This window comes from Hyperolius riggenbachi, chromosome 8 (genome assembly GCF_040937935.1).
Source record: "Hyperolius riggenbachi isolate aHypRig1 chromosome 8, aHypRig1.pri, whole genome shotgun sequence".
NCBI lineage: Eukaryota > Metazoa > Chordata > Amphibia > Anura > Hyperoliidae > Hyperolius > Hyperolius riggenbachi.
This window is the reverse complement of record NC_090653.1, coordinates 293,787,895-293,815,023: the sequence shown is the minus strand read 5'-3', so window position 1 is coordinate 293,815,023 and position 27,129 is coordinate 293,787,895. Positions and strand designations below refer to the sequence as shown.

Here is a 27,129-nt window from a genome sequence, read left to right as displayed (position 1 = left end):
TTATCACGTGATAACTGCTGTGAGAGCACTTATCATGTGATAACTGCTGTGAGAGCACTATCATGTGATAACTGCTGTGAGAGCACTATCATGTGATAACTGCTGTGAGAGCACTATCATGTGATAACTGCTGTGAGAGCACTATCATGTGATAACTGCTGTGAGAGCACTATCACGTGATAACTGCTGTGAGAGCACTATCACGTGATAACTGCTGTGAGAGCACTTATCACGTGATAACTGCTGTGAGAGCACTTATCATGTGATAACTGCTGTGAGAGCACTATCATGTGATAACTGCTGTGAGAGCACTATCATGTGATAACTGCTGTGAGAGCGCTATCATGTGATAACTGCTGTGAGAGCACTATCATGTGATAACTGCTGTGAGAGCACTATCATGTGATAACTGCTGTGAGAGCACTATCACGTGATAACTGCTGTGAGAGCACTATCATGTGATAACTGCTGTGAGAGCACTTATCACGTGATAACTGCTGTGAGAGCACTTATCACGTGATAACTGCTGTGAGAGCACTTATCATGTGATAACTGCTGTGAGAGCACTATCATGTGATAACTGCTGTGAGAGCACTATCATGTGATAACTGCTGTGAGAGCACTATCATGTGATAACTGCTGTGAGAGCACTATCATGTGATAACTGCTGTGAGAGCACTATCATGTGATAACTGCTGTGAGAGCACTATCATGTGATAACTGCTGTGAGAGCACTATCATGTGATAACTGCTGTGAGAGCACTATCATGTGATAACTGCTGTGAGAGCACTATCATGTGATAACTGCTGTGAGAGCACTTATCACGTGATAACTGCTGTGAGAGCACTTATCATGTGATAACTGCTGTGAGAGCACTATCACGTGATAACTGCTGTGAGAGCACTATCATGTGATAACTGCTGTGAGAGCACTATCATGTGATAACTGCTGTGAGAGCACTATCATGTGATAACTGCTGTGAGAGCACTATCATGTGATAACTGCTGTGAGAGCACTATCATGTGATAACTGCTGTGAGAGCACTATCATGTGATAACTGCTGTGAGAGCACTATCATGTGATAACTGCTGTGAGAGAACTTATCACGTGATAACTGCTGTGATATCACATCACTTATCACGCTTTAGTGAATCAAGCCCATAACCTTTTCCTCTGGAATACAGTCCACACCATTTATTTATCTGAGACGTATTTATGAGGTTTTCACACACAATTCTTGTTTTAGGCCCATTGCTTGATTTACCTGTGTGTGGCCTGCAAAATGCATTGTAGTTGTTTGTGCTAATAAAAAAAATATCCAATTATAGTGGCTGGTTTCATCAGAGAGTTAACCCAGCACTTATTCCCCCCTTTTTAAAAATAGTTTTTTAATATTTTTAATTACTTTTGTTGGCCTTTTACCCATTTATCCCTATGTGCTTGGAGCCACATGGAAGAAAAGGGCTTTACAAAGCATCACGATGTTGTATTGTATTAGAAAGCCATGCCATACACTTCCTGGAACATCTGCAGAAGGCAGGGATTTCAACTATGAATTGGAAAAACATTCTACAGACTGAGAAAAAACCCTGGCACATGTCTGTCGCTATGTATTGTTCGCTCTATGCATATTTATCCCACTTATTTTTTATGTTCATTAGATTCACATTCAGTCCAGGTCAGAACATTGCTAAGAAGACAGAGCCGTTGTGTCTAATACATTTCCATATGAATAGATACAAGGCGATACGAACAGTTTACCTGAAGCAGTTTTGGAACTTCCTGTACAGGGGAGATTATAGGAAAACATGTGAAGGGTGGAACCTGTTTTTACCTGCGGTACCTCCGATGTAATTTCCAAGATGAAGGGTATATTTCTCTGGCTCTCCTCCAAGGCTGAATCTGCTATAACTGGCATAAGTAGAATTAATGTCTGTCAGGTCTATGCGGAGCTCAAAGTCACCTGTAAGGACAAAAAAACATTCCAGGTACATAAAGAATGGCCACAAATTGTGTCCCGTGATGTCAAGAACAAAAACCATTTTAGGTACCTGAAAACATGGCCTCTCATTATGTCACATGATGTCAAGAACATGACCCATCCCAGGTACAGTGGCTTGCAAAAGTATTCGGCCCCCTTGAAGTTTTCCACATTTTGTCACATTACTGCCACAAACATGCATCAATTTTATTGGAATTCCATGTGAAAGACCAATACAAAGTGGTGTACACATGAGAAGTGGAATGAAAATCATACATTATTCCAAACATTTTTTACAAATAAATAACTGCAAAGTGGGGTGTGCGTAATTATTCAGCCCCCTGAGTCAATACTTTGTAGAACCACCTTTTGCTGAAATTACAGCTGCCAGTCTTTTAGGGTATGTCTCTACCAGCTTTGCACATCTAGAGACTGAAATCCTTGCCCATTCTTCTTTGCAAAACAGCTCCAGCTCAGTCAGATTAGATGGACAGCGTTTGTGAACAGCAGTTTTCAGATCTTGCCACAGATTCTCGATTGGATTTAGATCTGGGCCATTCTAACACATGGATATGTTTTGTTTTAAACCATTCCATTGTTGCCCTGGCTTTATGTTTAGGGTCATTGTCCTGCTGGAAGGTGAACCTCCGCCCCAGTCTCAAGTCTTTTGCAGACTTCAAGAGGTTTTCTTCCAAGATTGCCCTGTATTTGGCTCCATCCATCTTCCCATCAACTTTGACCAGCTTCCCTGTCCCTGCTGAAGAGATGCACCCCCCGAGCATGATGCTGCCATCACCATATTTGGCAGTGGGGATGGTGTGTTCAGAGTGATGTGCAGTGTTAGTTTTCTTCCATACATAGCGTTTTGCATTTTGGCCAAAAAGTTCCATTTTGGTCTCATCTGACCAGAGCACCTTCTTCCACATGTTTGCTGTGCCCCACACATGGCTTGTGGCAAACTGCAAACAGCACTTCTTATGCTTTTCTGTTAACAATGGGTTTCTTCTTGTCACTCTTCCATAAAGGCCAACTTTGTACAGTGCATGACTAATAGTTGTCCTATGGACAGAGTCTCCCACCTGAGCTGTAGATCTCTGCAGCTCGTCCAGAGTCACCATGGGCCTCTTGACTGCATTTCTGATCAGCGCTCTCCTTGTTCGGCCTGTGAGTTTAGGTGGACGGCCTTGTCTCAGTAGGTTTACAGTTGTGCCATACTCCTTTCATTTCTGAATGATCGCTTGAACAGTGCTCTGTGGGATGTTCAAGGCTTTGGAAATCTTTTTGTAGCCTAAGCCTGTTTTAAATTTCTCAATAACTTTATCCCTGACCTGTCTGGTGTGTTCTTTGGACTTCATGGTGTTGTTGCTCCCAATATTCTCTTAGACAACCTCTGAGGCCGTCACAGAGCAGCTGTATTAGTACTGACATTAGATTACACAGAGGTGCACTCTATTTAGTGATTAGCACTCATCAGGCAATGTCTATGGGCAACTGACTGCACTCAGACCAAAGGAGGCTGAATAATTATGCACACCCCACTTTGCAGTTATTGATTTGTAAAAAATGTTTGGAATCGTGTATGATTTTCGTTCCACTTCTCACGTGTACACCACTTTGTATTGGACTTTCACGTGGAATTCAAATAAAATTGATTCATGTTTGTGGCAGTAATATAACAAAATGTGAAAAACTTTAAGGGGGCCGAATACTTTTCCAAGCCACTGTACATAAAAACATGGCCTTTCATTATGCCACAAATTGTCATAAACAAAAACCATCCAGGTTAGAGATGGACCCGAATGGTTCGCGGCATACTTATTGACGTGAACATTGGGGATTCGCATTCGCAGCGAACCGCAAACTTTATGGCGGCTCGACCCGCCCCTACACTACATCATTGGGCTAAACTTTGACCCTCTACATCCCAGTCAGCAGACACATGGCAGCCAATCAGGCTGCACTCCCTCTTGGAGGCCCTCCCTCCCCTTATATAAGGCAGCAGCATCTGCCATGTTCTCACTCTGTGTGCTAGCTGCTGCCTGTTTTAGTGAGAGAAGGGAGAGACCTTGGAGAGATAGGGAAAGTGATAGTTAGCAGGTCTGTTAGCTTGCTCCTTGCTGATATTTATTACTGAAAAGCACCACCAAAACAGCACTTTTGAGAACTAATGTTCTTGTGTTTTTTTTTTTGTGTGGCCCACTGACGCTGCATATACAGCCCTGTCTGTCACAGCTGGTTCTTGCTAATTGCTATACTGTGCCAGGCCCAGCACATTCAGTGCCTACCTTTTCATTGCACCTGTATGTAGGGTTGCCACCCAGCCGGTATCTGGGCGGCCCTACCGGAAATTCCCCTAAAAAGCCGGCGCCGGAATAAAAGTTTCACCGGCACTGTTATCGGCCGGAAAATTAGCCCCAGGCTCCTAGCTGAGTAACTTGGAGACTGATCTCCCTCCTCTCTTCTTGGATTGGCTGGCCAGTCACTGCCAGCCAATAACCAGTGAGGATGCTCAGGAAGGAGGAGGAGCCGAGCAGACTGAGCGAGAGTCTGTGAGCCTTCCCTGAGCAGCGTGAGTGCTGATTTGTCCTCAAGGCATGTCTGCAGCAGCAGCTGCCCAGCTATGCCACAGCGCAGGCTCTCACCGTCTGTGTGGAGGGAAAGAAACAGATATAGGTATGGAGCAGTCAGAGCACATGATTACTGTGCTTCTGTGTGAGCTGGAATGTGCAGGAAAGGACAGGCCTGCTACCGCTATCATTTCTGTGGTGTGTGCAGTACGATGAGCCAGCCCAGCCCCCTAGGCAGCAGCCAGTAATGATAAGAGTGGAGAGAGCTTCAGCAGTCCACCGGTCACAGCTGAAGTTGTGTGTTAAAGCAAGGAAGAAGGTACCAGAGTCAGAGTGACAGTTTCACACACACAGTATGTCTCTCTCTTCACCCCCCTCTCTCTCTTCTCTCTTCACCCCCCTCTCTCCTCTCTCTCTTCTTCACCCCTCTCCTCTCTTTCTCCCCCCTCTCTTCACCACCCCTCTCTCTCTCTTTCTCCCCCCTCTCTTCACCACCCCTCTCTCTCTCTTTCTTCACCCCCCTCTCTGTTTCTTCACCACCTCTCTCTCTCTCTCCCCCCTCTCTCTCCTTACCCCGTTCCCCCAACCCTCTATCAGCACCTATCCTCCCTTCCAGACTCTTAAGGTGGCCATACTTCAGGCAACTTGGTGGCCAATTGACCATCCAATTCGATTATTATAATCGAATTGGATGAAAATCGGTGCCACAAAGTGCATGCACGACAGACAAAGCGACCAATTTAGGGGGTAAAATAGGTTGTATCATTGATCATACATGCTGCAAGATATCAGGCTGAAATTGTTTGGTGAGGTGTACGGCGGCCGATTTCAGAATGAAAGACGAAACCCCTACCGCTGCCGGTGTAATGTAGTGTGCATGTATACATTACCTGTCCTGTAGCAGCCTTCCGCGCCGTGTCCGTCCATCTCTTTGAGTTCTAACAGCCACATCCACGCTGGCGGTGCATAGGCGGAGGCTGCTACAGGACAGGTAATGTATAAATGCACACAAGGGGGGGGGTCACATTTATACATTACCTGTCCTGTAGCAGCCTTCCGCGCCGTGTCCGTCCATCTCTCCGAGTTCTAAAAGCCACATCCATGCTAGCGGTGCATAGGCGGAGGCTGCTACAGGACAGGTAATGTATAAATGTGACCCCCCCCCCTTGTGTGCATTTATACATTACCTGTCCTGTAGCAGCCTTCCGCGCCGTGTCCGTCCATCTCTCCGAGTTCTAACAGCCACATCCACGCTGGCGGTGCATAGGCGGAGGCTGCTACAGGACAGGTAATGTATAAATGCACACAAGGGGGGGGGGGGGGGTCACATTTATACATTACCTGTCCTGTAGCAGCCTTCCGCGCCGTGTCCGTCCATCTCTCCGAGTTCTAAAAGCCACATCCATGCTGGCGGTGCATAGGCGGAGGCTGCTACAGGACAGGTAATGTATAAATGCACACAAGGGGGGGGGGGGGTCACATTTATACATTACCTGTCCTGTAGCAGCCTTCCGCGCCGTGTCCGTCCATCTCTCCGAGTTCTAACAGCCACATCCACGCTGGCGGTGCATAGGCGGAGGCTGCTACAGGACAGGTAATGTATAAATGCACACAAGGGGGGGGGGGGGGGGTCACGTTTATACATTACCTGTCCTGTAGCAGCCTTCCGCGCCGTGTCCGTCCATCTCTCCGAGTTCTAACAGCCACATCCACGCTGGCGGTGCATAGGCGGAGGCTGCTACAGGACAGGTAATGTATAAATGCACACAAGGGGGGGGGGGGGGTGGTCACGTCTATACATTACCTGTCCTGTAGCAGCCTTCCGCGCCGTGTCCGTCCATCTCTCCGAGTTCTAACAGCCACATCCACGCTGGCGGTGCATAGGCGGAGGCTGCTACAGGACAGGTAATGTATAAATGCACACAAGGGGGGGTGTCACATTTATACATTGGGGGGCAGGGGCGGAGCGGACACGGCAGGCTCAGCTGATTCCCTGAAGATTTCATGCTGAAATCGGACAGGGAATCGGCCTGCAGTATATGGGCAGCTACAACTAGAGACAAATTTATCTCTAATCAGATTCGATTAAAGATAAATTTGTCTCTGCCGAATCTGCTTATAATCTGCTGATGTATAGCTATAGCCCATTAATGATACAATTCTGTGGCTGATCATTTCTGTGGTAATCAGGCAGAAATGATCAGTCATACCCATTAATGGTCAAATTCCTGCTAGCCAATTCGATGGGATCGATACGAAAATAGATCGATTCCGATAATCTGATCGACTTGGCTACAAGTTATTTGGTCATTGATGGGGCAGGACCAGTTACATCCGATCGATTACTGCAGTGATTGGAAATGATCTATCGGTCGTGGAATTGTATAATTAATGGTCACCTGTAAAGTGTACCTGTAGGAAAAAAGTGCCCCAAGGGAGAACTTAACTTGGGAGGGAAAAGCCTCTGGATGTTAAAGAGGCTTCCCCCATCCTCTGCAGTAGAGGGGATCCAGCACTGTGACCCCCCCCCAAGATCTCCTTGTTGGAATGTGTACTAGTTGCTTCCCGCTCAGGTTCTGGCAGAATTAGCCAAGCCTGATTGGGTCCAATCAGCTTTGCAGGCGCCTCATGCCTGCGCAGTAGAGCAGACCTGATCGAGCCCGGCTATTTTCGATAGAGCCCAGGTGGAAAGCTGCAACTGCGTGCAGCGGCAACAGGGTCCAACACTGTATCAGGCTGGCTGAGGAGGATGGAGGAAGCCTCATTTAGGATTCAGCGGCTTCCCTTTCCCGATGTAAGTACCGACCAGGGGCAATTTTTAACCTTCCCGGTGTTCTTTAAACTACTGGTATTAACATTTGTATTTATTTTTGTAATTTTTCTTGTGCTATTTTTGAAAAAGGGTTGTAACTAACCCCTCCCACTTTTAGGCCACGCCCCAGGCCACACCCCAAAGCCGGTATTTTCTCAGTCAAAAGGTGGCAACCCTACCTGTATGTGTGATAGCTACACATTGTATTGTAATACCAGTCACTCCAGTCACTGTATACCTTTCACTGCACCTATGTGTGTGACAGCACAGTTTTATATACCAGTCACTGCATACCTGTTCACTGCACCTCAGTGTGACAGCACGCTGTGTAATATACCAGTCCATGCATACCTGTTCACTACAACTGTGTGTGTGTCAGCTGCACATTGTATTGTAATACCAGTCACTGCATACCTTTCACTGCACCTGCGTGTGACAGCACACAGTTTTATGTACCAGTCACTGCATACCTGTTCAATGCACCTGTGTGAATGCACGCTGTTTTATATACCAGTCTGTGCATACCTTTTCACTGCACCTGTATGACTGCACATTGCATTATACCAGTCAGTGCAAACCTTTCACTTGAATGGATGGCAGACTTGCTCTCCATAACAGATTCTCATTAAAGGATTTCTAGTGTATTTGTCTCATCATTATACAGCAGTCAGTGTATACCTTTCACTGCATCTGTGTAACTGCACATTGTATTAGTCAAGTCAGTGCTAGAGATGGCCCTAACCTCCGATTTTCGGTTCGCAAACGTTCGCCAAACTTTCAATTTGCGCGAACTTTCGCGAACCGCAATAGACTTCAATGGGGAGGCGAACTTTAAAAACTAGAAACACTTATGCTGGCCACAAAAGTGATGGAAAAGATGTTTCAGGGGGTCTAACACCTGGAGGTGGACATGGCGGAGTGTGATAGATGCCGAAAGTCCCGGGGAAAAATCTGGATTTGAACCAAAGCAGCGTTTTAAGGGCCGAAATCACATTGCATGCTAAATTGCATCCCTAAAGTGCTTTAAAACATCTTGCGTGTGTATACATCAATCAGGGAGTGTAATTAGAGTACTGCTTCACACTGACACACCAAACTCACTGTGTAACGCACTTCAAACAGCTGTTTGTGTACTGGACTGGTGCGCACCGTGGCGAGAGTGCAGGCCGTGGTGGTTTTCAAGCCCATGTGGTCGCTCAATGATAGAACAACAGTGACTGTCCAGCTGATCAAATTTGGTCTGACCACAATGAAGCAACGACCTTATTATATTGGGTGTGCCCCCCCAGACACTCATATAACCGGCAGTCATTATGATACGCAAGCCCCTTCACCGCAGCAAGGTAATGATCACGAAGGGGGATGGGCATATGTACATGACTTTTGTTTTGTTGTTGCAGCCGCCCGCAGTAATTAGTATAGCGGCCGCCGCTAGCATTCAAGAATCTGACTGGAGTCCTAGACCCTGTTGGTGGTGGCAGAGAAGGCAGTCAACCGGCCTGTGGGCAGAGATGCTGTGTGTGGGGACTGACTTAGTCTTTGGGCAGGCCTGACCGTGCTTTGCAGACCAGGCATCCGTGGTCAGATGGACCCTTGACCCAGCGCTGTGTGCCAGAGATGTCACCACTTGCCTTTCAACATCACGGTACAGTTTGGGTATCGCCTTTTTTGAGAAATAATTGTGGCCTCGTATCTTCCACTGCCGTGTGTGGCTTTGCTTTTGTGTGCTGCTTTTCCTCAGGTGGTCATCCCATTGCAGTTTGTGCTTTGTAATTGTAATGGTCAGTGGTATATCTGATAATCAGAACCAGCTCTATCAGTACAGTAGTCAGTATTTTATTCAGAGTGTGATCACACGTGTATTAGTGTACAGTAGTATCAGGAGTACTCCTTAAGTGATAGCCCTTGGTGGCTGGGGCTATCACTTTAAGCAGAGAGTGGTCGTACAAGCGAGATCAGTAACAGGTCGGTCAGCAGCAGTACAGAATCATCAGGCAAATTCGTAGTCAATAAACAGGCCGAGGTCGGCAGCAGATCAGATGGGCAAAGGTACAGAAACAGAAGGCTAAATCAGAGTAAGGTCGGGCCGAGATCGGCAGCAGATTACATTGGCAAGGTACAGAATCGAGAGGCAGAGAGAGTAATCAGAGATTCAGGCAAAAGGTCATACACAATAAACAAATATACAATGATATGTTTTTCCTAAGCTAAGTGTGAATCCCCGGGGCCCTGCCGGATCAAGCACACACGGATCTGACTAAGGTCTGAGAGCTTTCACTGAAAAGTTTCAACAACAGCAGACAATGAGCTACTGGCAGCACAGGGCTTAAATACAGACAGGCAATTCCAAATAATCCGCCCAGCGAACCCCGGCCAATCAGCGGCGAGAGTCAGACCTCCGCTGTCAGCTGACCGGCAGGTCAGCTGACCCGCCTTCTCAGTGCATAAAGGTCCTGTCTCCTGGTGCGCACGTGCGCTACTCTGCTCTGATGCAGCCTGGAGAGGCCTGCTCTGCCGGAAGTAGATGACTGAGAGGACGCGGCGATATCCGCGGTGATGTCAGACGCGGGAGCGGTGGCCGCACCGCTCCCCGCTGCAGAGGTAACTACATCACTCCTAACAGTAATCATGTGCCTTCGTAAGGTAGTTGTCCCTACGCGGGTCTTGGTCTTTCCACGGCTCAATTTTCGGTGGCAGAGAGTACAGATGGCACTGCTCTCATCTGAGGCAGAAAATTTCCACACTGCTGAGCCCTGGGGTGATGGCACTTTGGTGGTGGCGGCCAACTGAGTGTTAAGTGGGGTGCCAGAATCAGAGCAGGAGGAGGAAGATATGTCATGCTTCCGTGCGGAAGCTGAGAAAGATGAGGTGTTCTGTGTTAAATAGTCAACTACGTCCTGACAATATTGCACGTGCCTTCTTCTGAACACTGTACTTTGGTCAAGGGCCGCACGAAATCACAACAGCGTGACCTTGAACAGACCTGCCGGGTGGCCTGCCTCTGCCTTTTGTTTTGTCCATATTGGGGGGGGGGGGGGATAAAGTGAAAGGTATGCACTGACTTGACTAATACAATGTGCAGTCACACAGGTGCAGTTAACAGGTATGCATGGAGTGGTATATCACACTGCGTGCACTCACGTAGGTAAGTGGATGCACTGAACACAACAGGTAGGTATGTGCAGTGATGGGTATTACAATGTGCATCTGTCATACACAGACAGGTACTGGACAGGCACAGTGACATTGCGCGCGCTCAGCTCACGTAGGTGGGTGGGTGCACTGTAAACAACAGGTAGGTATATGCAGTGATGGGTATTACAATGTGCACCTGTCACACACACAGGTAGTCACTGAATGTGCTGGGCCTGGCAGTGGCACACACAGTAGGAATTACCAAGGCTGTCTATGCAACACAGGTGTCAGTGGGACACACACAAAACAAAAAAAAAATAGATCACAAGAACAAGATTAGCTCTCAAAAGAGCTGTTGAGGGGTGCTTTTTTAGCAATAAGAATCAGCAAGGAGCAAGCTAAGAAGCCTACAAGAGCCTAACTAAGCTTTCCCTATGATAGTCTGCAGCAGCTTTCCCTTCTCTAATTACTGCAGGCACACGAGTGAGTAAAATGGCTGACGCTGCCTGCCTTTTATAAGTGGGGGGGGAAGGGGCTCCAGGAGGGAGTGCAGCATTATTGGCTACAATGTGCCTGCTGACTGTGATGTAGAGGGTCAAAGTTGACTCTCATAATGCACTATGGGGGCGAATCAAACTTCCGGTAAAGTTCGTGATTCTCCGCGATCGCGAACCACGGAAGTTTGCCGGGAACCATTCAGGCCATCTCTAGTCAGTGCATACCTTTCACTTCATGTCTGTAAGGATCGGTGTCAGCAAACAGAGAATCTGATTATTGGTGATCTGCAGTATCGCCAATAATACAGATGTCACCTGATTATTGATGATCTGCAGACTCACCAATAATACAAGTGTAACTAACCTCCGGACACCTAATACAGTAATTGACAATAACGGCAATAAATAATTCACACGATCGTGGAAAAATGCACCACACGGCGATTCCTCAGAAGTGTGGTTACCTCTGAATGGGAACCCCGTGTGTGAGATCCTCAAACCAGGCAAAGAGAGGAATCTCGGCTCCTGGCAGTAATTGTCTGCTGGGGCAGACGTCTCAGAGAGGCAAGCCTCAGAGATAACCCTACAGTGGGAGACGTTCCACTGAAGGGAGAAAGGGCAGACAAGCAGAGGTTCGGCAACAGAGAAGGCAGCAGCAGTACAGAAACAGAAAGCTGATTCAGAGTCGGTAAACGGGCAGGGTCGGCAACTTGAATCAGATAGGCAGAAGTACAAGAGCGATTAGAGTAAAGAGTAGTCAGGGATAGCCAGAGTCAAAACACAGGTAAATATACAAATACAATCCTAATCTAAGGTGTGACGTCCTTGGTATCAACACCTAGGAAACTGGACTAAGGTCTGAGCGCTAACACGAATGAATTCACGACAGCAGACGAGGAGCAACTGATACCTGGCTCCTATATATGCTGGGAGCGCATCTGTAGCGCCACCCAGCCAATCCAATAGCTAGTTGGAGTCAGCTGACCGGCAAGTCAGCTGACTCCCCGTCTAGCTGCATAAAGGTCCTGCCGCCGGGCGCGCGCATGCGTAATGCGTGCCCTGTTTGTGACCGAAGGACCTGTGTGTAGCAGCGAGGCGGGGACCGCCGCCGGCTGACACATGGAGACGGCATCCATGCCGCTCTCCGCCGCAGCGGTATCCCTGCCGGCTGTTACAATGCCCCCCAATATGGACAAAAAAACAGGCAGAGGAAGAGCCAGATGCAGGTCACCCGGCAGGACTGTTCGAGGTCGTGCTGTTGTGATTTTGTGCGGCCCTCGACCAAAGTACAGTGTTCAGAAGAAGGCACATGCCATCAACCCCCAATATTGTCAGGACGTAGTTGACTATTTAACACCAAACACCTCATCTTCCTCAGCTTCCGCACGGAAGTGTGACAAATTTTCCTCCTCCTGCTCTGCTCTGCACCCCACTTAACAATCTGTTGGCAGCCATCACCAAAGTGCCATCATCCCAGGGCTCAGCGGTGTGGAAATTTTTTGGTGTGTCTGCCTCAGATGAGATCAATGCCATCTGTACTCTCTGCCACTGAAAATTGAGCCGTGGAAAGACCAAGACTCGTGTAGGGACAACTACCTTAGGTAGGCACATGATGAAAAAGTACAAACTGCAATGGGATGACCACCTAAGGAAAAGCAGCACACAAAAGCAAAGCCACATATCGCAATGAAACATACCAGGCCGCAATTTTTTCTCAAAAAAGGTGATACCCAAACTGTACCGTGATGATGAGAGGAAAGTGGTGTCATCTCTGGCACACAGCGTTGGGTCAAGGGTCCATTTGACCATGGATGCCTGGTCTGCAAAGCATGGTCAGGCCTGCCCAAAGACTAAGTCAGTCCCCACACACAGCATCTCTGCCTTCACGCCCTGTGACTGCCTGCCCCAAGACTAAGTCGCTCCCCACACAGCATCTCTGCTTGCAGGCCGCTTAACTGCCTTCTCCGCAACCAACAGGGTCCAGGACTCCAGGTGGATTCCTGAATTTTTAAGGACGCTGCTAGCAGTGGCCGCTATAATAATTTTTCTGGTGCGTGTACATGCCTACCTTATTTTTCTGGCTGCTCCGCGGCTGCAAAAACAAAACAAAAGGCAGGTACATGTGTCAATTCCCCTTCGTGATCGTTACCTCGCTGCGGTGAAGGGGCTTATCACAATGAAGCAATGACCTATATGAGTGTGTTGGGGGCACACCCAAGAAAATAAGGTTGTTGCTTCATTGTGGACAGACCAAATTCGATCAGCTGGACACTCAGTCACTGTTGTTCTGTCATTGAGCTACCTCAGCCGACCATATGGGCTGGAAAGCCACCATCACCTGCACTCTCGTCAACGTGCGCACCAGCACGGCCATCTGTTTGCGGTGCGTTAAACAGTGGATTTGGTCTGTCAGTGTGAAGCAGTACACTACTTACACTACCTGATCCATGTATACACACGTAAGATGTTTTCAAGCACTTTAGGCCTCCAATTTAGGAATGCAGAGTGATTTCTGCATTTTATGGATCATAACCCTGCTCTGTGTCAAATCCGTAATTTTCCTTGGAACTTTTAGCATGTATCCCACCCCGCCATGCCCCCTCCAGGTGTTAGACCCCTTGAAACATCGTTTCCATAACTTTTCTGGCCAGAATTAGTGTTTGTAGTTTTGAAAGTTCGCCTGCCCATTGAACTCTATGGTGGTTCATGAATTTCGCCGATTCAGGAATTTTTTGCGGAAGTTCACGAACCGCAAATAGAAGGTTCGCGACATCTCTATCCCAGGTACATGAAAAAATGGCCTCTCATTATGTCACATGATGTCCAAAACATGAACCATCCCAGGTACATGCAAACATGGCCTCTCATTATGTCACATGATGTCAAGAACAAATACCATCCCACGTACATGAAAACATGGCCTCTCATGTCAAATGATGTCAAGAACAAATACCATCCCAGGTACATGAAAACATGGCCTCTCATTATGTCACATGATGTCCAGAACATGAACCATCCCAGGTACATGAAAACATGGCCTCTCATTATGTCACATGATGTCAAAAACAAAAACCAGCCCAGGTACATGAAAACATGGCCTCTCTTTATATCACATGATGTCCAGAACATGAACCGTCCCAGGCAGGGGCGTAACTATAGACCCTGCAAGGGATGTCACCGTAGGGGGGCCCAGAAGCTGCAGGGGGCCCTGTGGGGGGAGAAGTTTCTTTTCCAATTCCTGAGAGACTGACAACTAAGGGTACGGAGAGAAAAAAAAATTCTGCTCTCTGCATAATTGTTCTAATGACTGCATCTGCTCAGCCACTGATAAGGAATCATACAAATTTTTGCAGACAAAGTTTTGTAGACAGTCCCTATTCAGTGTTCAGCAGGCTCTTGTGTGCAGTGCTCAGCCCCCAGCCTCTCTACCCCGCCCCCAGTGCTCTGTACTGTAGTGATGCTGGAGGAGTCTGCAGAAGCAGTTTTGCTCCATCAGAGATGGGACAGAGTGAGTGTAATAAGCTGAGGCTGGGAGCACACAAATTTGTCGGTTTTCTGTATGCATTTTCTGCACACCACGTGTGTCTGTATGTGTGAAAACATGCAAGTTTTATCACAGAAGCTACAAGTGATAGAGAAAATGTGTGCAGTGCATCACTGCTGTATGTTTTAATCTGCATGGGGAAAACACATTCAAGTGTGCACTAGCCAATTGAATAACATTGGTTCTCAGTTCACCTGTGCAGAAAGCAAGGAGGGGGAAAGGGGCCCAATCCAATGTTTTGCAGGGGGCCCAGTGATTTCTAGTTACGCCTCTGATCCCAGGTACATGAAAACATGGCCTCATTATGTCACATGATGTCCAGAACAAAAACCATCCCAGGTGCATGAAAACATGGCCTCATTATGTCACATGATGTCCAGAACAAAAACCATCCCAGGTACATGAAAACATGGCCTCTCATAATGTCACATGATGTCCAGAACATGAACCATCCCAGGTACATGAAAACATGGCCTCTCATTATGTCACATGATGTCCAGAACAAAAACCATTCCAGGTACATGAAAACATGGCCTCTCATAATGTCACATGATGTCCAGAACATGAACCATCCCAGGTACATGAAAACATGGCCTCTCATTATGTCACATGATGTCCAGAACAAAAACCATTCCAGGTACATGAAAACATGGCCTCATTATGTCACATGATGTCCAGAACATGAACCATCCCAGGTACATGAAAACAAGGCCTCTCATTATGTCACATGATGTCCAGAACATGAACCATCCCAGGTACATGAAAACATGGCCTCTCATTATGTCACATGATGTCCAGAACATGAACCATCCCAGGTACATGAAAACATGGCCTCTCATTATGTCACATGATGTCCAGAACATGAACCATCCCAGGTACATGAAAACATGGCCTCTCATTATGTCACATGATGTCCAGAACAAAAACCATTCCAGGTACATGAAAACATGGCCTCATTATGTCACATGATGTCCAGAACATGAACCATCCCAGGTACATGAAAACATGGCCTCTCATTCTGTCACATGATGTCCAGAACATGAACCATCCCAGGTACATGAAAACATGGCCTCTCATTATGTCACATGATGTCCAGAACATGAACCATCCCAGGTACATGAAAACATGGCCTCTCATTATGTCACATGATGTCCAGAACAAAAACCATTCCAGGTACATGAAAACATGGCCTCTCATTATGTCACATGATGTCCAGAACATGAACCATCCCAGGTACATGAAAACATGGCCTCTCATTATGTCACATGATGTCCAGAACATGAACCATCCCAGGTACATGAAAACATGGCCTCTCATTCTGTCACATGATGTCCAGAACATGAACCATCCCAGGTACATGAAAACAAGGCCTCTCATTCTGTCACATGATGTCCAGAACATGAACCATCCCAGGTACATGAAAACATGGCCTCTCATTATGTCAAATGATGTCCAGAACATGAACCATCCCAGGTACATGAAAACAAGGCCTCTCATTCTGTCACATGATGTCCAGAACATGAACCATCCCAGGTACATGAAAACATGGCCTCTCATTCTGTCACATGATGTCCAGAACATGAACCATCCCAGGTACATGAAAACATGGCCTCTCATTCTGTCACATGATGTCCAGAACATGAACCATCCCAGGTACATGAAAACATGGCCTCTCATTCTGTCACATGATGTCCAGAACAAAAACCATTCCAGGTACATGAAAACATGGCCTCATTATGTCACATGATGTCCAGAACATGAACCATCCCAGGTACATGAAAACAAGGCCTCTCATTATGTCACATGATGTCCAGAACATGAACCATCCCAGGTACATGAAAACATGGCCTCTCATTATGTCACATGATGTCCAGAACATGAACCATCCCAGGTACATGAAAACATGGCCTCTCATTATGTCACATGATGTCCAGAACATGAACCATCCCAGGTACATGAAAACATGGCCTCTCATTATGTCACATGATGTCCAGAACAAAAACCATTCCAGGTACATGAAAACATGGCCTCATTATGTCACATGATGTCCAGAACATGAACCATCCCAGGTACATGAAAACATGGCCTCTCATTATGTCACATGATGTCCAGAACATGAACCATCCCAGGTACATGAAAACATGGCCTCTCATTATGTCACATGATGTCCAGAACATGAACCATCCCAGGTACATGAAAACATGGCCTCTCATTATGTCACATGATGTCCAGAACAAAAACCATTCCAGGTACATGAAAACATGGCCTCTCATTATGTCACATGATGTCCAGAACATGAACCATCCCAGGTACATGAAAACATGGCCTCTCATTATGTCACATGATGTCCAGAACATGAACCATCCCAGGTACATGAAAACATGGCCTCTCATTCTGTCACATGATGTCCAGAACATGAACCATCCCAGGTACATGAAAACAAGGCCTCTCATTCTGTCACATGATGTCCAGAACATGAACCATCCCAGGTACATGAAAACATGGCCTCTCATTATGTCAAATGATGTCCAGAACATGAACCATCCCAGGTACATGAAAACAAGGCCTCTCATTCTGTCACATGATGTCCAGAACATGAACCATCCCAGGTACATGAAAACATGGCCTCTCATTCTGTCACATGATGTCCAGAACATGAACCATCCCAGGTACATGAAAACATGGCCTCTCATTCTGTCACATGATGTCCAGAACATGAACCATCCCAGGTACATGAAAACATGGCCTCTCATTCTGTCACATGATGTCCAGAACAAAAACCATCCCAGGTACATGAAAACATGGCCTCTCATTCTGTCACATGATGTCCAGAACAAAAACCATCCCAGGTACATGAAAACATGGCCTCTCATTATGTCACATGATGTCCAGAACATGAACCATCCCAGGTACATGAAAACGTGGCCTCTCATTATGTCACATGATGTCCAGAACATGAACCATCCCAGGTACATGAAAACGTGGCCTCTCATTATGTCACATGATGTCCAGAACATGAACCATCCCAGGTACATGCAAACGTGGCCTCTCATTATGTCACATGATGTCCAGAACAAAATCCATTCCAGGTACATGAAAACATGGCCTCTCATTCTGTCACATGATGTCCAGAACATGAACCATTCCAGGTACATGAAAACATGGCCTCTCATTATGTCACATGATGTCCAGAACATGAACCATCCCAGGTACATGAAAACATGGCCTCTCATAATGTCACATGATGTCCAGAACAAAATCCATCCCAGGTACATGAAAACATGGCCTCTCATAATGTCACATGATGTCCAGAACATGAACCATCCCAGGTACATGAAAACGTGGCCTCTCATTATGTCACATGATGTCCAGAACATGAACCATCCCAGGTACATGAAAACGTGGCCTCTCATTCTGTCACATGATGTCCAGAACAAAATCCATCCCAGGTACATGAAAACATGGCCTCTCATAATGTCACATGATGTCCCGAACATGAACCATCCCAGGTACATGAAAACGTGGCCTCTCATTATGTCACATGATGTCCAGAACATGAACCATCCCAGGTACATGAAAACGTGGCCTCTCATTATGTCACATGATGTCCAGAACAAAATCCATTCCAGGTACATGAAAACATGGCCTCTCATTATGTCACATGATGTCCAGAACATGAACCATCCCAGGTACATGAAAACATGGCCTCTCATTATGTCACATGATGTCCAGAACAAAAACCATCCCAGGTACATGAAAACATGGCCTCTCATTATGTCACATGATGTCCAGAACAAAAACCATCCCAGGTACATGAAAACATGGCCTCTCATTATGTCACATGATGTCCAGAACATGAACCATCCCAGGTACATGAAAACATGGCCTCTCATTCTGTCACATGATGTCCAGAACATGAACCATCCCAGGTACATGAAAACATGGCCTCTCATTCTGTCACATGATGTCCAGAACAAAATCCATTCCAGGTACATGAAAACATGGCCTCTCATAATGTCACATGATGTCCAGAACATGAACCATCCCAGGTACATGAAAACATGGCCTCTCATTCTGTCACATGATGTCCAGAACAAAATCCATTCCAGGTACATGAAAACATGGCCTCTCATTATGTCACATGATGTCCAGAACAAAAACCATCCCAGGTACATGAAAACATGGCCTCTCATTATGTCACATGATGTCCAGAACATGAACCATCCCAGGTACATGAAAACATGGCCTCTCATTCTGTCACATGATGTCCAGAACAAAATCCATTCCAGCCAGGTACATGAAAACATGGCCTCTCATTATGTCACATGATGTCCAGAACATGAACCATCCCAGGTACATGAAAACAAGGCCTCTCATTATGTCACATGATGTCCAGAACAAACAGACTTCTGATATGTTCGGAGCCACGCCATAGGGCCTACAGTTCTATATGAAACATTCACCTAAACTGGTCTTGATTTCCTTGTGCATGAAATATACAATAAGTTGTGATAACCTGTGATTTGGCATACCCCCCAGAGCAGACCTTATGGAGCATAACCATGCCTTTGCCCAAAGATCTTTAATTCAGGTTCCGTACCATATTTCTCCCTCCCCATCCACCACTATGCCTACACCCCTCTTCCTCTTTTTTTCTTAATGCATCAAAATTACTTTTTGTTTCCATGTTTTGTACTAATGTTTTTGATGACTGAACTTACCTGTCACAGCTACAATTTTTGGACGAATAAACAACAGTGATTTTTTGTAGCAGTGCCAGGAGATGTCTCTTTCTCTGTTTGTACACTTCCCCTTTTATGCTCCGGAATGCTCACAAGGCCACGGTGAGGGGATACCTCATTGGTCTAGCTTCTGCACTTAAACGAGAAAGACTTAGAAAGATTTAGAAATGTTAGAAGCAAGAGTGAAAGCTTCCTCATCCTCAGTCAACAGGACTCTAAGAACTAAAGCCAGGAACAAGTGAGATCTCCTGTTAAGTGAGCAGGTCGAGAAAGCAACTAATTTGGCATTGTACTTGGAGGGAGGAGGCACGCCCCAGATAATGACATATATATATATATATATATATATATATATATATATAAAAGATGAAATGAAAGTGGCTTACCTCTTAATTAAATGGAACAATCAAGCCGCAATAGGTAAACAACTTTATTAAATGGACAATCCAGACACAGTCTTATGCTGGGAATACACGGGTCGATCCGGCGGATGATTAGCCGCCGGATCAACCCCCACCGCGTCCCCGCGCGGATCGATCACCGTTCGTCCCCACCGGCGCTTCCTTATCAGCGCTCGATTCCCTGCCATTGTCCGCCGGGGGGGGGATTGAGCGGGCGCGGGTCGAGCAGCTTGATTGGGCCATCTAATTATATTATCAGCTGGCCGGATCAGCTGGTCGATACACAGTACAGAAACGTACCGTGTATCCCCAGCATTAGACCACTTTCATTTGGCGTTGACTATTCTATTATTATAATGCTAATAAACCCTTCTCCCTTTCTCCCTCTATGTTATATTGCAGCATATTTTACCTGTAGTTGTCAGAGAGTGAATATTTTCATTTCCCAGCCAGAATTCGCTCCACTGATTGCCAAACCCGGTCTTGTAGCTCTCCCAGTTACGATTAAAATTCACTGAACCATCCTGACGTTTGTGGAAGACCTGCAGAAAACATTGCATGAGGCACATATGACACTGTGAGCTGTCCTTCAGCTGCACACAGGGCATTATAACCATTCTTTGTCAGTGGTTTACATGGCATATATACTGTAGTTACATATGGTTAGTTTGGTTGAAAAAAGACATTGGTCCATCAAGTCCAACCAGAATAATTAGTTAAAATACCCCAACAAAATAAATAAGTAAACATTAGGCATTAATCTCTCCTGTACACTCTAGTATCTCAGTTGAAAATGAATGGAAATTTGCATTCGGCCAATGGCTACTGTATAGAGGTTGGGGCTTGCCGATGACTACTACTATCAACATGGAGACAGAGGGTTACAAATAAAGCTATCCACTTCTAATTCAGAAAAGATAGATGTGTAGATCCTCAGCAGTAAATGAACATAGAGTGTGAGCTCATTGGGGATCTGAAGGGTTAGTACATGCCCCATGTTGGCCTTGAAGCCACGCATAATGCCCCCAGGCCCGGATTTACCTTACAGGAGCCTGTAGGCAGTGTTGCTTGCGAATTTTCGCCCAAGTCATTTTCGCATCGAAAATCCCGTTTTCGAATTCGACGTATTTTCGTGAAAATCTTCAGAAATATTTGCGTTTTCGACCAGCATCGAAAATTGAAGAAACTCCGCTGTATGCGGACGCTTATGCCCTTATGCCGAAAAATGTCCGCAATAATTCGCAAGAAACTCCGCTGTATGCGGACGCTTATGCCCTTATGCAGAAAAATGTCCGCAATAATTTGCAAGAAACTCCGCTGTATGCGGACGCTTATGCCCTTATGCAGAAAAATGTCCGCAATAATTCGCAAGAAACTCCGCTGTATGCGGACGCTTATGCCCTTATGCAGAAAAATGTCAGCAATAATTCGCAAGAAACTCCGCTGTATGCGGACGCTTATACCCTTATGCGGAAACATGTCCGCAATAATTCGCAAGAAACTCCGCTGTATGCGGACGCTTATGCCCTTATGCCGAAAAATGTCCGCAATAATTCGCAAAAAACTCCGCTGTATGCGGACGCTTATGCCCTTATGCAGAAAAATGTCAGCAATAATTCGCAAGAAACTCCGCTGTATGCGGACGCTTATGCCCTTATGCAGAAAAATGTCAGCAATAACCTGCTAATACATGCGTACATTCCACCTTCCAATGCGGAATTGTATATGTATAGAAGGGCAATATTTCTGCGCATGCGCAATGATACGTATAGACGCAGTTACCGCACGCGTAGTTGACTTTGCAATACATAAGTCAACTACGCGTAGCGGGCGAAGCTTCGCATAGTGGCACTACGACTACGCGGAAATACGTACGCATTGAACTACGAATTTAACATGAAAATAACTTGCACCAGGCGAAAATTAACGTGAAAATATTTGATCGAAAATTCGCCCGTCGAAACAAAATAAGTGCTTTTTTTTAAAATTAGGCGAAAAGAATTTTTGCATTTTCGCTCATCACTGCCTGTAGGCACAGATGTCCTGTCACCTTAGACTTCATCCTGCATGAACCCACAAACCCCACCAAACTGCACCGCAAGTGTGCTGGCTGGCCCTTACCTATCATAGGCAGCTACAGGTGCCCCTTAGTATTAGGTAGCCAGAAGTACCCTCAATATTAGGTAGCTAGAGGTGTCTCCAAGTATTAGTTAGCTAAAGGAACCTCAGTATTAAAGCGGAATATAACCCTGCATTTCAACTTTGCTCTAAAACATTATTTACAGTATATTATATGCAACCAGCATTTTTTTTTTACTAGACCAGCATTGGAAGGGTTACACAGGGCTTTAAAGTTCCTGGAGATTTCTGCAGACGCATCTGAAGCTGACATAGATACATTTTGTTTACATAAATGTATCTAAGTGTGGCATGTGACTCATCTCTCTGACTGAGAAGGAGCTGGAGGACAGCCAAAGAGTGTGTAACATTTATCAATAGATACATTTAACTAAATAGAATGTAACAATCTGAACTTCTGCATATCTCTCCACGGAACTTTAAACCTCTGTGTTTAACTCTTCCAATGCTGGTCTAGTAAAAAAAAAAATGCTTTTTGCATATAATATGCTGTAAATAATGTTTTAGAGCAAAGTTGAAATGCAGGGTTATATTCCGCTTTAAGCAGCTAGAGGTGCTCCTGACTGAAGGGAGATCTTAGTGGAATGCCTGAGAGCCGGGTGACAAACCTCTCATCTATACTCTCATCAGGACTCTGCATAGGGAAGGAGGGAGGCGCCTATAGGCACATGCCTCCAGTGCCTTATGGTAAATCCTGCCTTGAATGCCCCTCCATGATTAACGGATCTCCCACCCTCTTTGTTATTGCATGGTGCTCTGCACATGTGTAGCTCTTTACTTGCCTATTGTGTTGCAGTCACATGCCCTGGAAGCTCTGCAGAGACCAGAACAAACATACACTCTGGCCTCAATGTGATTAGAATTCAGATGAACTTAAACATTGACAATGTATGATTTGGGTGATCTGCTGTTAAACCTGAACTAAAGAGATTCATTCTGGCAGCAAGAGCTAATAATAATCTGAACATTTGTATAGCGGTTTTCTCCTGTCGGACTCAAAGCGCTCAAGAGCTGCAGCCACTGGGAGGCACTCAGGAGGCCACCCTGCAGTGTTAGGGAGTCTTGCCTTGAACTCCTTACTGAATAGATACTTGACCTAGCCAGGATTTGAACCCTGGTCTCCCATGTCAAAGGCAGAGCCCTTAACCAGTACACTATCCAGCCACCAGAGCTCTTTTAGGTAAAGTAAAATTATAAAATAACTGTGGAATATGATCAGCACGGTGGTGTAGTGGCTAGCACTCCTGCCTTGTAGCACTGGCTCCCCGGTTCAAATCCCAGCCAGGGCACTATCTGCATGGAGTTTGTATATTCTCCCCGTGTCTGTGTGGGTTCCCTCTCGGTACTCCGGTTTCCTCCAACACCCCAAAAACATACAGAGAAGTTAATTGGCTTCTCCCTAGATTGCAAAAATCAGTAACCCTTGGCACGCTGGCATGCAAATGTTCAAACAAATGCATTCACAGATTCACTCATCCAGGCACCACTGTTATCCCTACAGCTAAGTTAAAAGCCGGGGTTTTAGTTCACAGAAGAATGCATTCTTATGCTTAGTCACCTATACTGCGCAGAAGTACCCAAGTAAACATAGGTGTCCAAACTCTGGCCCTGTAACATGCATAGTGCAGACATGCAAACACATTAATTGCATCAAACCTATCAATGGATTAGGAGCTAACATCCTGACGTCCTCTCCTGGGACAGATAGCGCATCTTACCAATTGCACAAGGAAGCTAACGTTATGTATCCATGTGCACCATACGCATACACCAGCATAAGCTGTGTGCATGCTGACAAACACATACAGGGGAAGGAGGGAGTGCACTGAATTGGACCCTAGCCACAGGGGTCAGTAACAAGAAAAAAATACATATATCCAGGCACATCGCCTCTAGTTAGGACATTAAATAGGTTATTAAGGAAAGGGAGGTGCTGAAGGGGGTGTGGCTAGAAAACAGCAAAAATCAATTAACCCTTTGCACTCTCGCATGCAAATGTTCAAACAAATGCATTCACAGATTCACTCATCCAGGCACCACTGTTATCCCTACAGCTAAGTTAAAAGCCGGGGTTTTAGTTCACAGAAGAATGCATTCTTATGCTTAGTCACCTATACTGCGCAGAAGTACCCAGGTAAACATAGGTGCCCTAACTCTGGCCATGTAACATGCATAGTGCAGACATGCAAACACATTCATTGCATCAAACCTATCAATGGATTAGGAGCACACATCCTGACGTCCTCTCCTGGGACAGATAGTGCATCTTACCAATCGCACACGGGAGCTAACGTTATGTGTCCATGTGCACCATGCACATACACCAGCATCAGCTGTGTGCATGCTGACAAACACATACAGGGGAAGGAGGGAGTGCACTGAATTCCTTTGTGAACTAAGACCCCGGCTTGTAACTTAGCTGTAGGGATAACAGTGGTGCCTGGATGAGTGAATCTGGGAATGCATTTGTTTGAACATTTGCATGCCAGAGTGCGAAGGGTTACTGATTTTTGCTATTTTCTGGCCACACCCCCTTTAGCACCTCCCTTTCCTTAAATTACTTATTTAAATGTCCTAACTAGAGGTGATGTGCCTGGATTTATGTGTTTTTCCCCCTAGATTGGTCCTAGACTAGTAATGATTTTAATGTACTATTTACAATTACGCAAAAGTTTTTTTTATAAATTTTAGCAATTCTGGGAATAATTATGATTTGGACATTCAAGTGATTTATGTAAGCCATTCGGAATTTTGCATAATTCTCACATAGTTTCATGCCAACTTAATTTATAGCAAAGTCCCCATACACACTATCATCAAAATTTCTACTTATATTAAGGGGAAGGGTGGGAATGAGGTAAAAAAAACACCTCAAAAAGACCTAGTAGTTATTGAGAAAATTGATTTAAAAAATTTAAAGGAAAAATGTTTTTTAAACTCAGAAATATTACAGTTTAAAAACATTTTCCTTTGAAATTATTTTTTTTGCCCTATTCCCACTATTCCCTCTAACATACATAAAGTCGGCACAATTATGCAAAATTCCAATTCCTGATTATGTTTACAAATGAAATTAATTACGATTTTACCCAAAATTATTGCATTACAATTTCACAGCTTAATTGCAAATTACAATGCAAATTTATGATTATGCAAAATTTGTGCTCATCATTACCCTAAACTAAAACATGCACTACAGAACACATACATACTACCTGTACTTCTGCACAGCACTGCAAAATCTGTCTCTGAGCTATATACATAATAATAATAATAATAATAATAATAGTTAAGTGGTGGTGGTGGTGGTAGTAGTAGTAATAATAATAATTACAACTTCAAAAGTCACCAAATTTATCAAAACGATAAAATAGGAGAGCTTTCCTTATATTATGAACATTCTTAGCCTCCCTGGCGGTAAGCCCGTGCTGAGCACGGGCTATGCCGCCGGGAGGCACCGCTCAGGCCCCGCTGGGCCGATTTGCATAATTTTTTTTTTGCTGCACGCAGCTAGCACTTTGCTAGCTGCGTGCAGTGCCCGATCGCCGCCGCTACCCGCCGATCCGCCGTTATACGCGTCGCCGCAGCCGCCCCCCCCCCCTAGACCCCGTGCGCTGCCTGGCCAATCAGTGCCAGGCAGCGCCGTGGGGTGGATCGGAGTCCCCTTTGACGTCACGACGTCGATGACGTCGGTGACGTCATCCCGCCCCGTCGCCATGGCGACTGGGGAAGCCCTCCAGGAGATCCCGTTCTTTGAACGGGATCTCCTGATCTCCGGCGGCGATCGGAGGGGCTGGGGGGATGCCGCTCAGCAGCGGGTATCATGTAGCGAGACCTCGTCTCGCTACATGAAATTTTTTTTTTTTTTTTTTTTAAACGTATTTGCTGCCCCCTGGCGGATTTTGACAAACCGCCAGGAGGGTTAAATTAATGAAAATTAATCTTAATTTCAAAGTCATGACCAAACAAGCTGAAGCTGCCATTTTTATTGGTGAAAAAGTCTACTTACTGTAATATAGACATGGTAATACAGGCAGTCCCCAACTTACAAATGACCAAGCAATATGAATGGCATGAAATTGTCAAAACAGGTTTTCTTTTTTCAAATAGAACTTGAAATTTTTTTTTTTTTAATTAGTTACAATTGGGACTACATTACTCCCAACTATGATCACACTCAATATCCTATCATACACCTTTCAGTCCTTAAACGTTTCATTCCTCATTTAAACCTCCTTCCTTGGCATAATGTTAAAGGGGAACTTCAGCCGAAACAAACATACTGTCATCAAGTTACATTAGTTATGTTAATAAGAATAGATAGGTAATATAATCTCTTACCCACTCTGTTTTAAAAGAACAGGCAAATGTTTGTGATTCATGGGGGCTGCCATCTTTGTCATGGGGGCAGCCATCTTTTTGGTTGAAAGAAGGTGACAAGGAGCAGGAGACACAGTTCCAACTGTCCTGTGTCCTGATTACCCCTCCCAGCTGCACACGCTAGGCTAGAAATATCAAATTCAAAATGTAAAAAAAAAAAAAATTGCACCAAAACAGCAGAACGAGAACAACAAAATCAGAAATCCCATCATGCTTTGCACAGCATAAGGGGAAAACTGCCCGGGCAGTTTTCTTCTGTGCAGCTAAAAATGAGGCTTGTATAAGAGAAACAAAGTTCTGATGCTGTGAAACTGTTAAAGAAACACAAAGCCTTTTCAGTGCTGCTGAGTCGATTTTTAGTCCGGAGGTTCACTTTAATATATCTTATTTAAACAATTTGTTTGTTGATACTAGACTTACCTACAGAGAGTTTTGAAATGACCACATTCCCAGCTCTTTACATACCACAGAATATTTGACTCAAAATCAAGCATATTATTTTACCGCAACTTCCAGCCCGTTTACTAACTAGGCTTAACTTTAAGGGTCTTCATAGAGGTGACATCTCAGCTTGGTACAAAGCTTTGATCTTTCATGGGGTATCCCCTCTTCAGAGAATTGCTCTTAGCTGGTCAAATGATTTACAAACTGTTATTTCTGTTACACATCTATTGAACTCTACCATTCGGATTCTGAAATGATCTAAATGTAACTCACATTGAGAGCAATCTCAAAATGTGCTTTATAGATACTACATGAAGGATGGCATCCTTTGCTGCCTCACCATTGTGCTGGCCCTGCTCTTTGGCTCTTGGGACCCTTTTACATATGTTGCGGGACTGCCCTAAGATCCATAACTTTTTACAGATTGAATCCTTGATTCAGAAGTTTTTCAAACGAGACTTTATCTTGTCTCCACAATTAGCTTTA

The 27,129-nt window shown here is 45.3% G+C and overlaps 1 protein-coding gene across 3 annotated transcripts in view; it reads right to left on the bottom strand.

Moving 5' to 3' along the window:
- The window catches only part of LOC137527988 (ficolin-1-B-like), a 168,034-nt gene that overhangs the window by 5,913 nt on the left and 134,992 nt on the right, over window positions 1-27,129 (bottom strand). For all 3 annotated transcript variants that reach the window (XM_068249154.1, XM_068249153.1, XM_068249155.1), the window contains 2 exons: window positions 20,093-20,222; window positions 1,836-1,964 (listed from right to left, as the gene is read on the bottom strand). In XM_068249154.1, coding sequence (XP_068105255.1) covers window positions 1,836-1,964; window positions 20,093-20,222 — 259 coding nt within the window. The remainder of the gene's footprint in view (window positions 1-1,835; window positions 1,965-20,092; window positions 20,223-27,129) is intronic.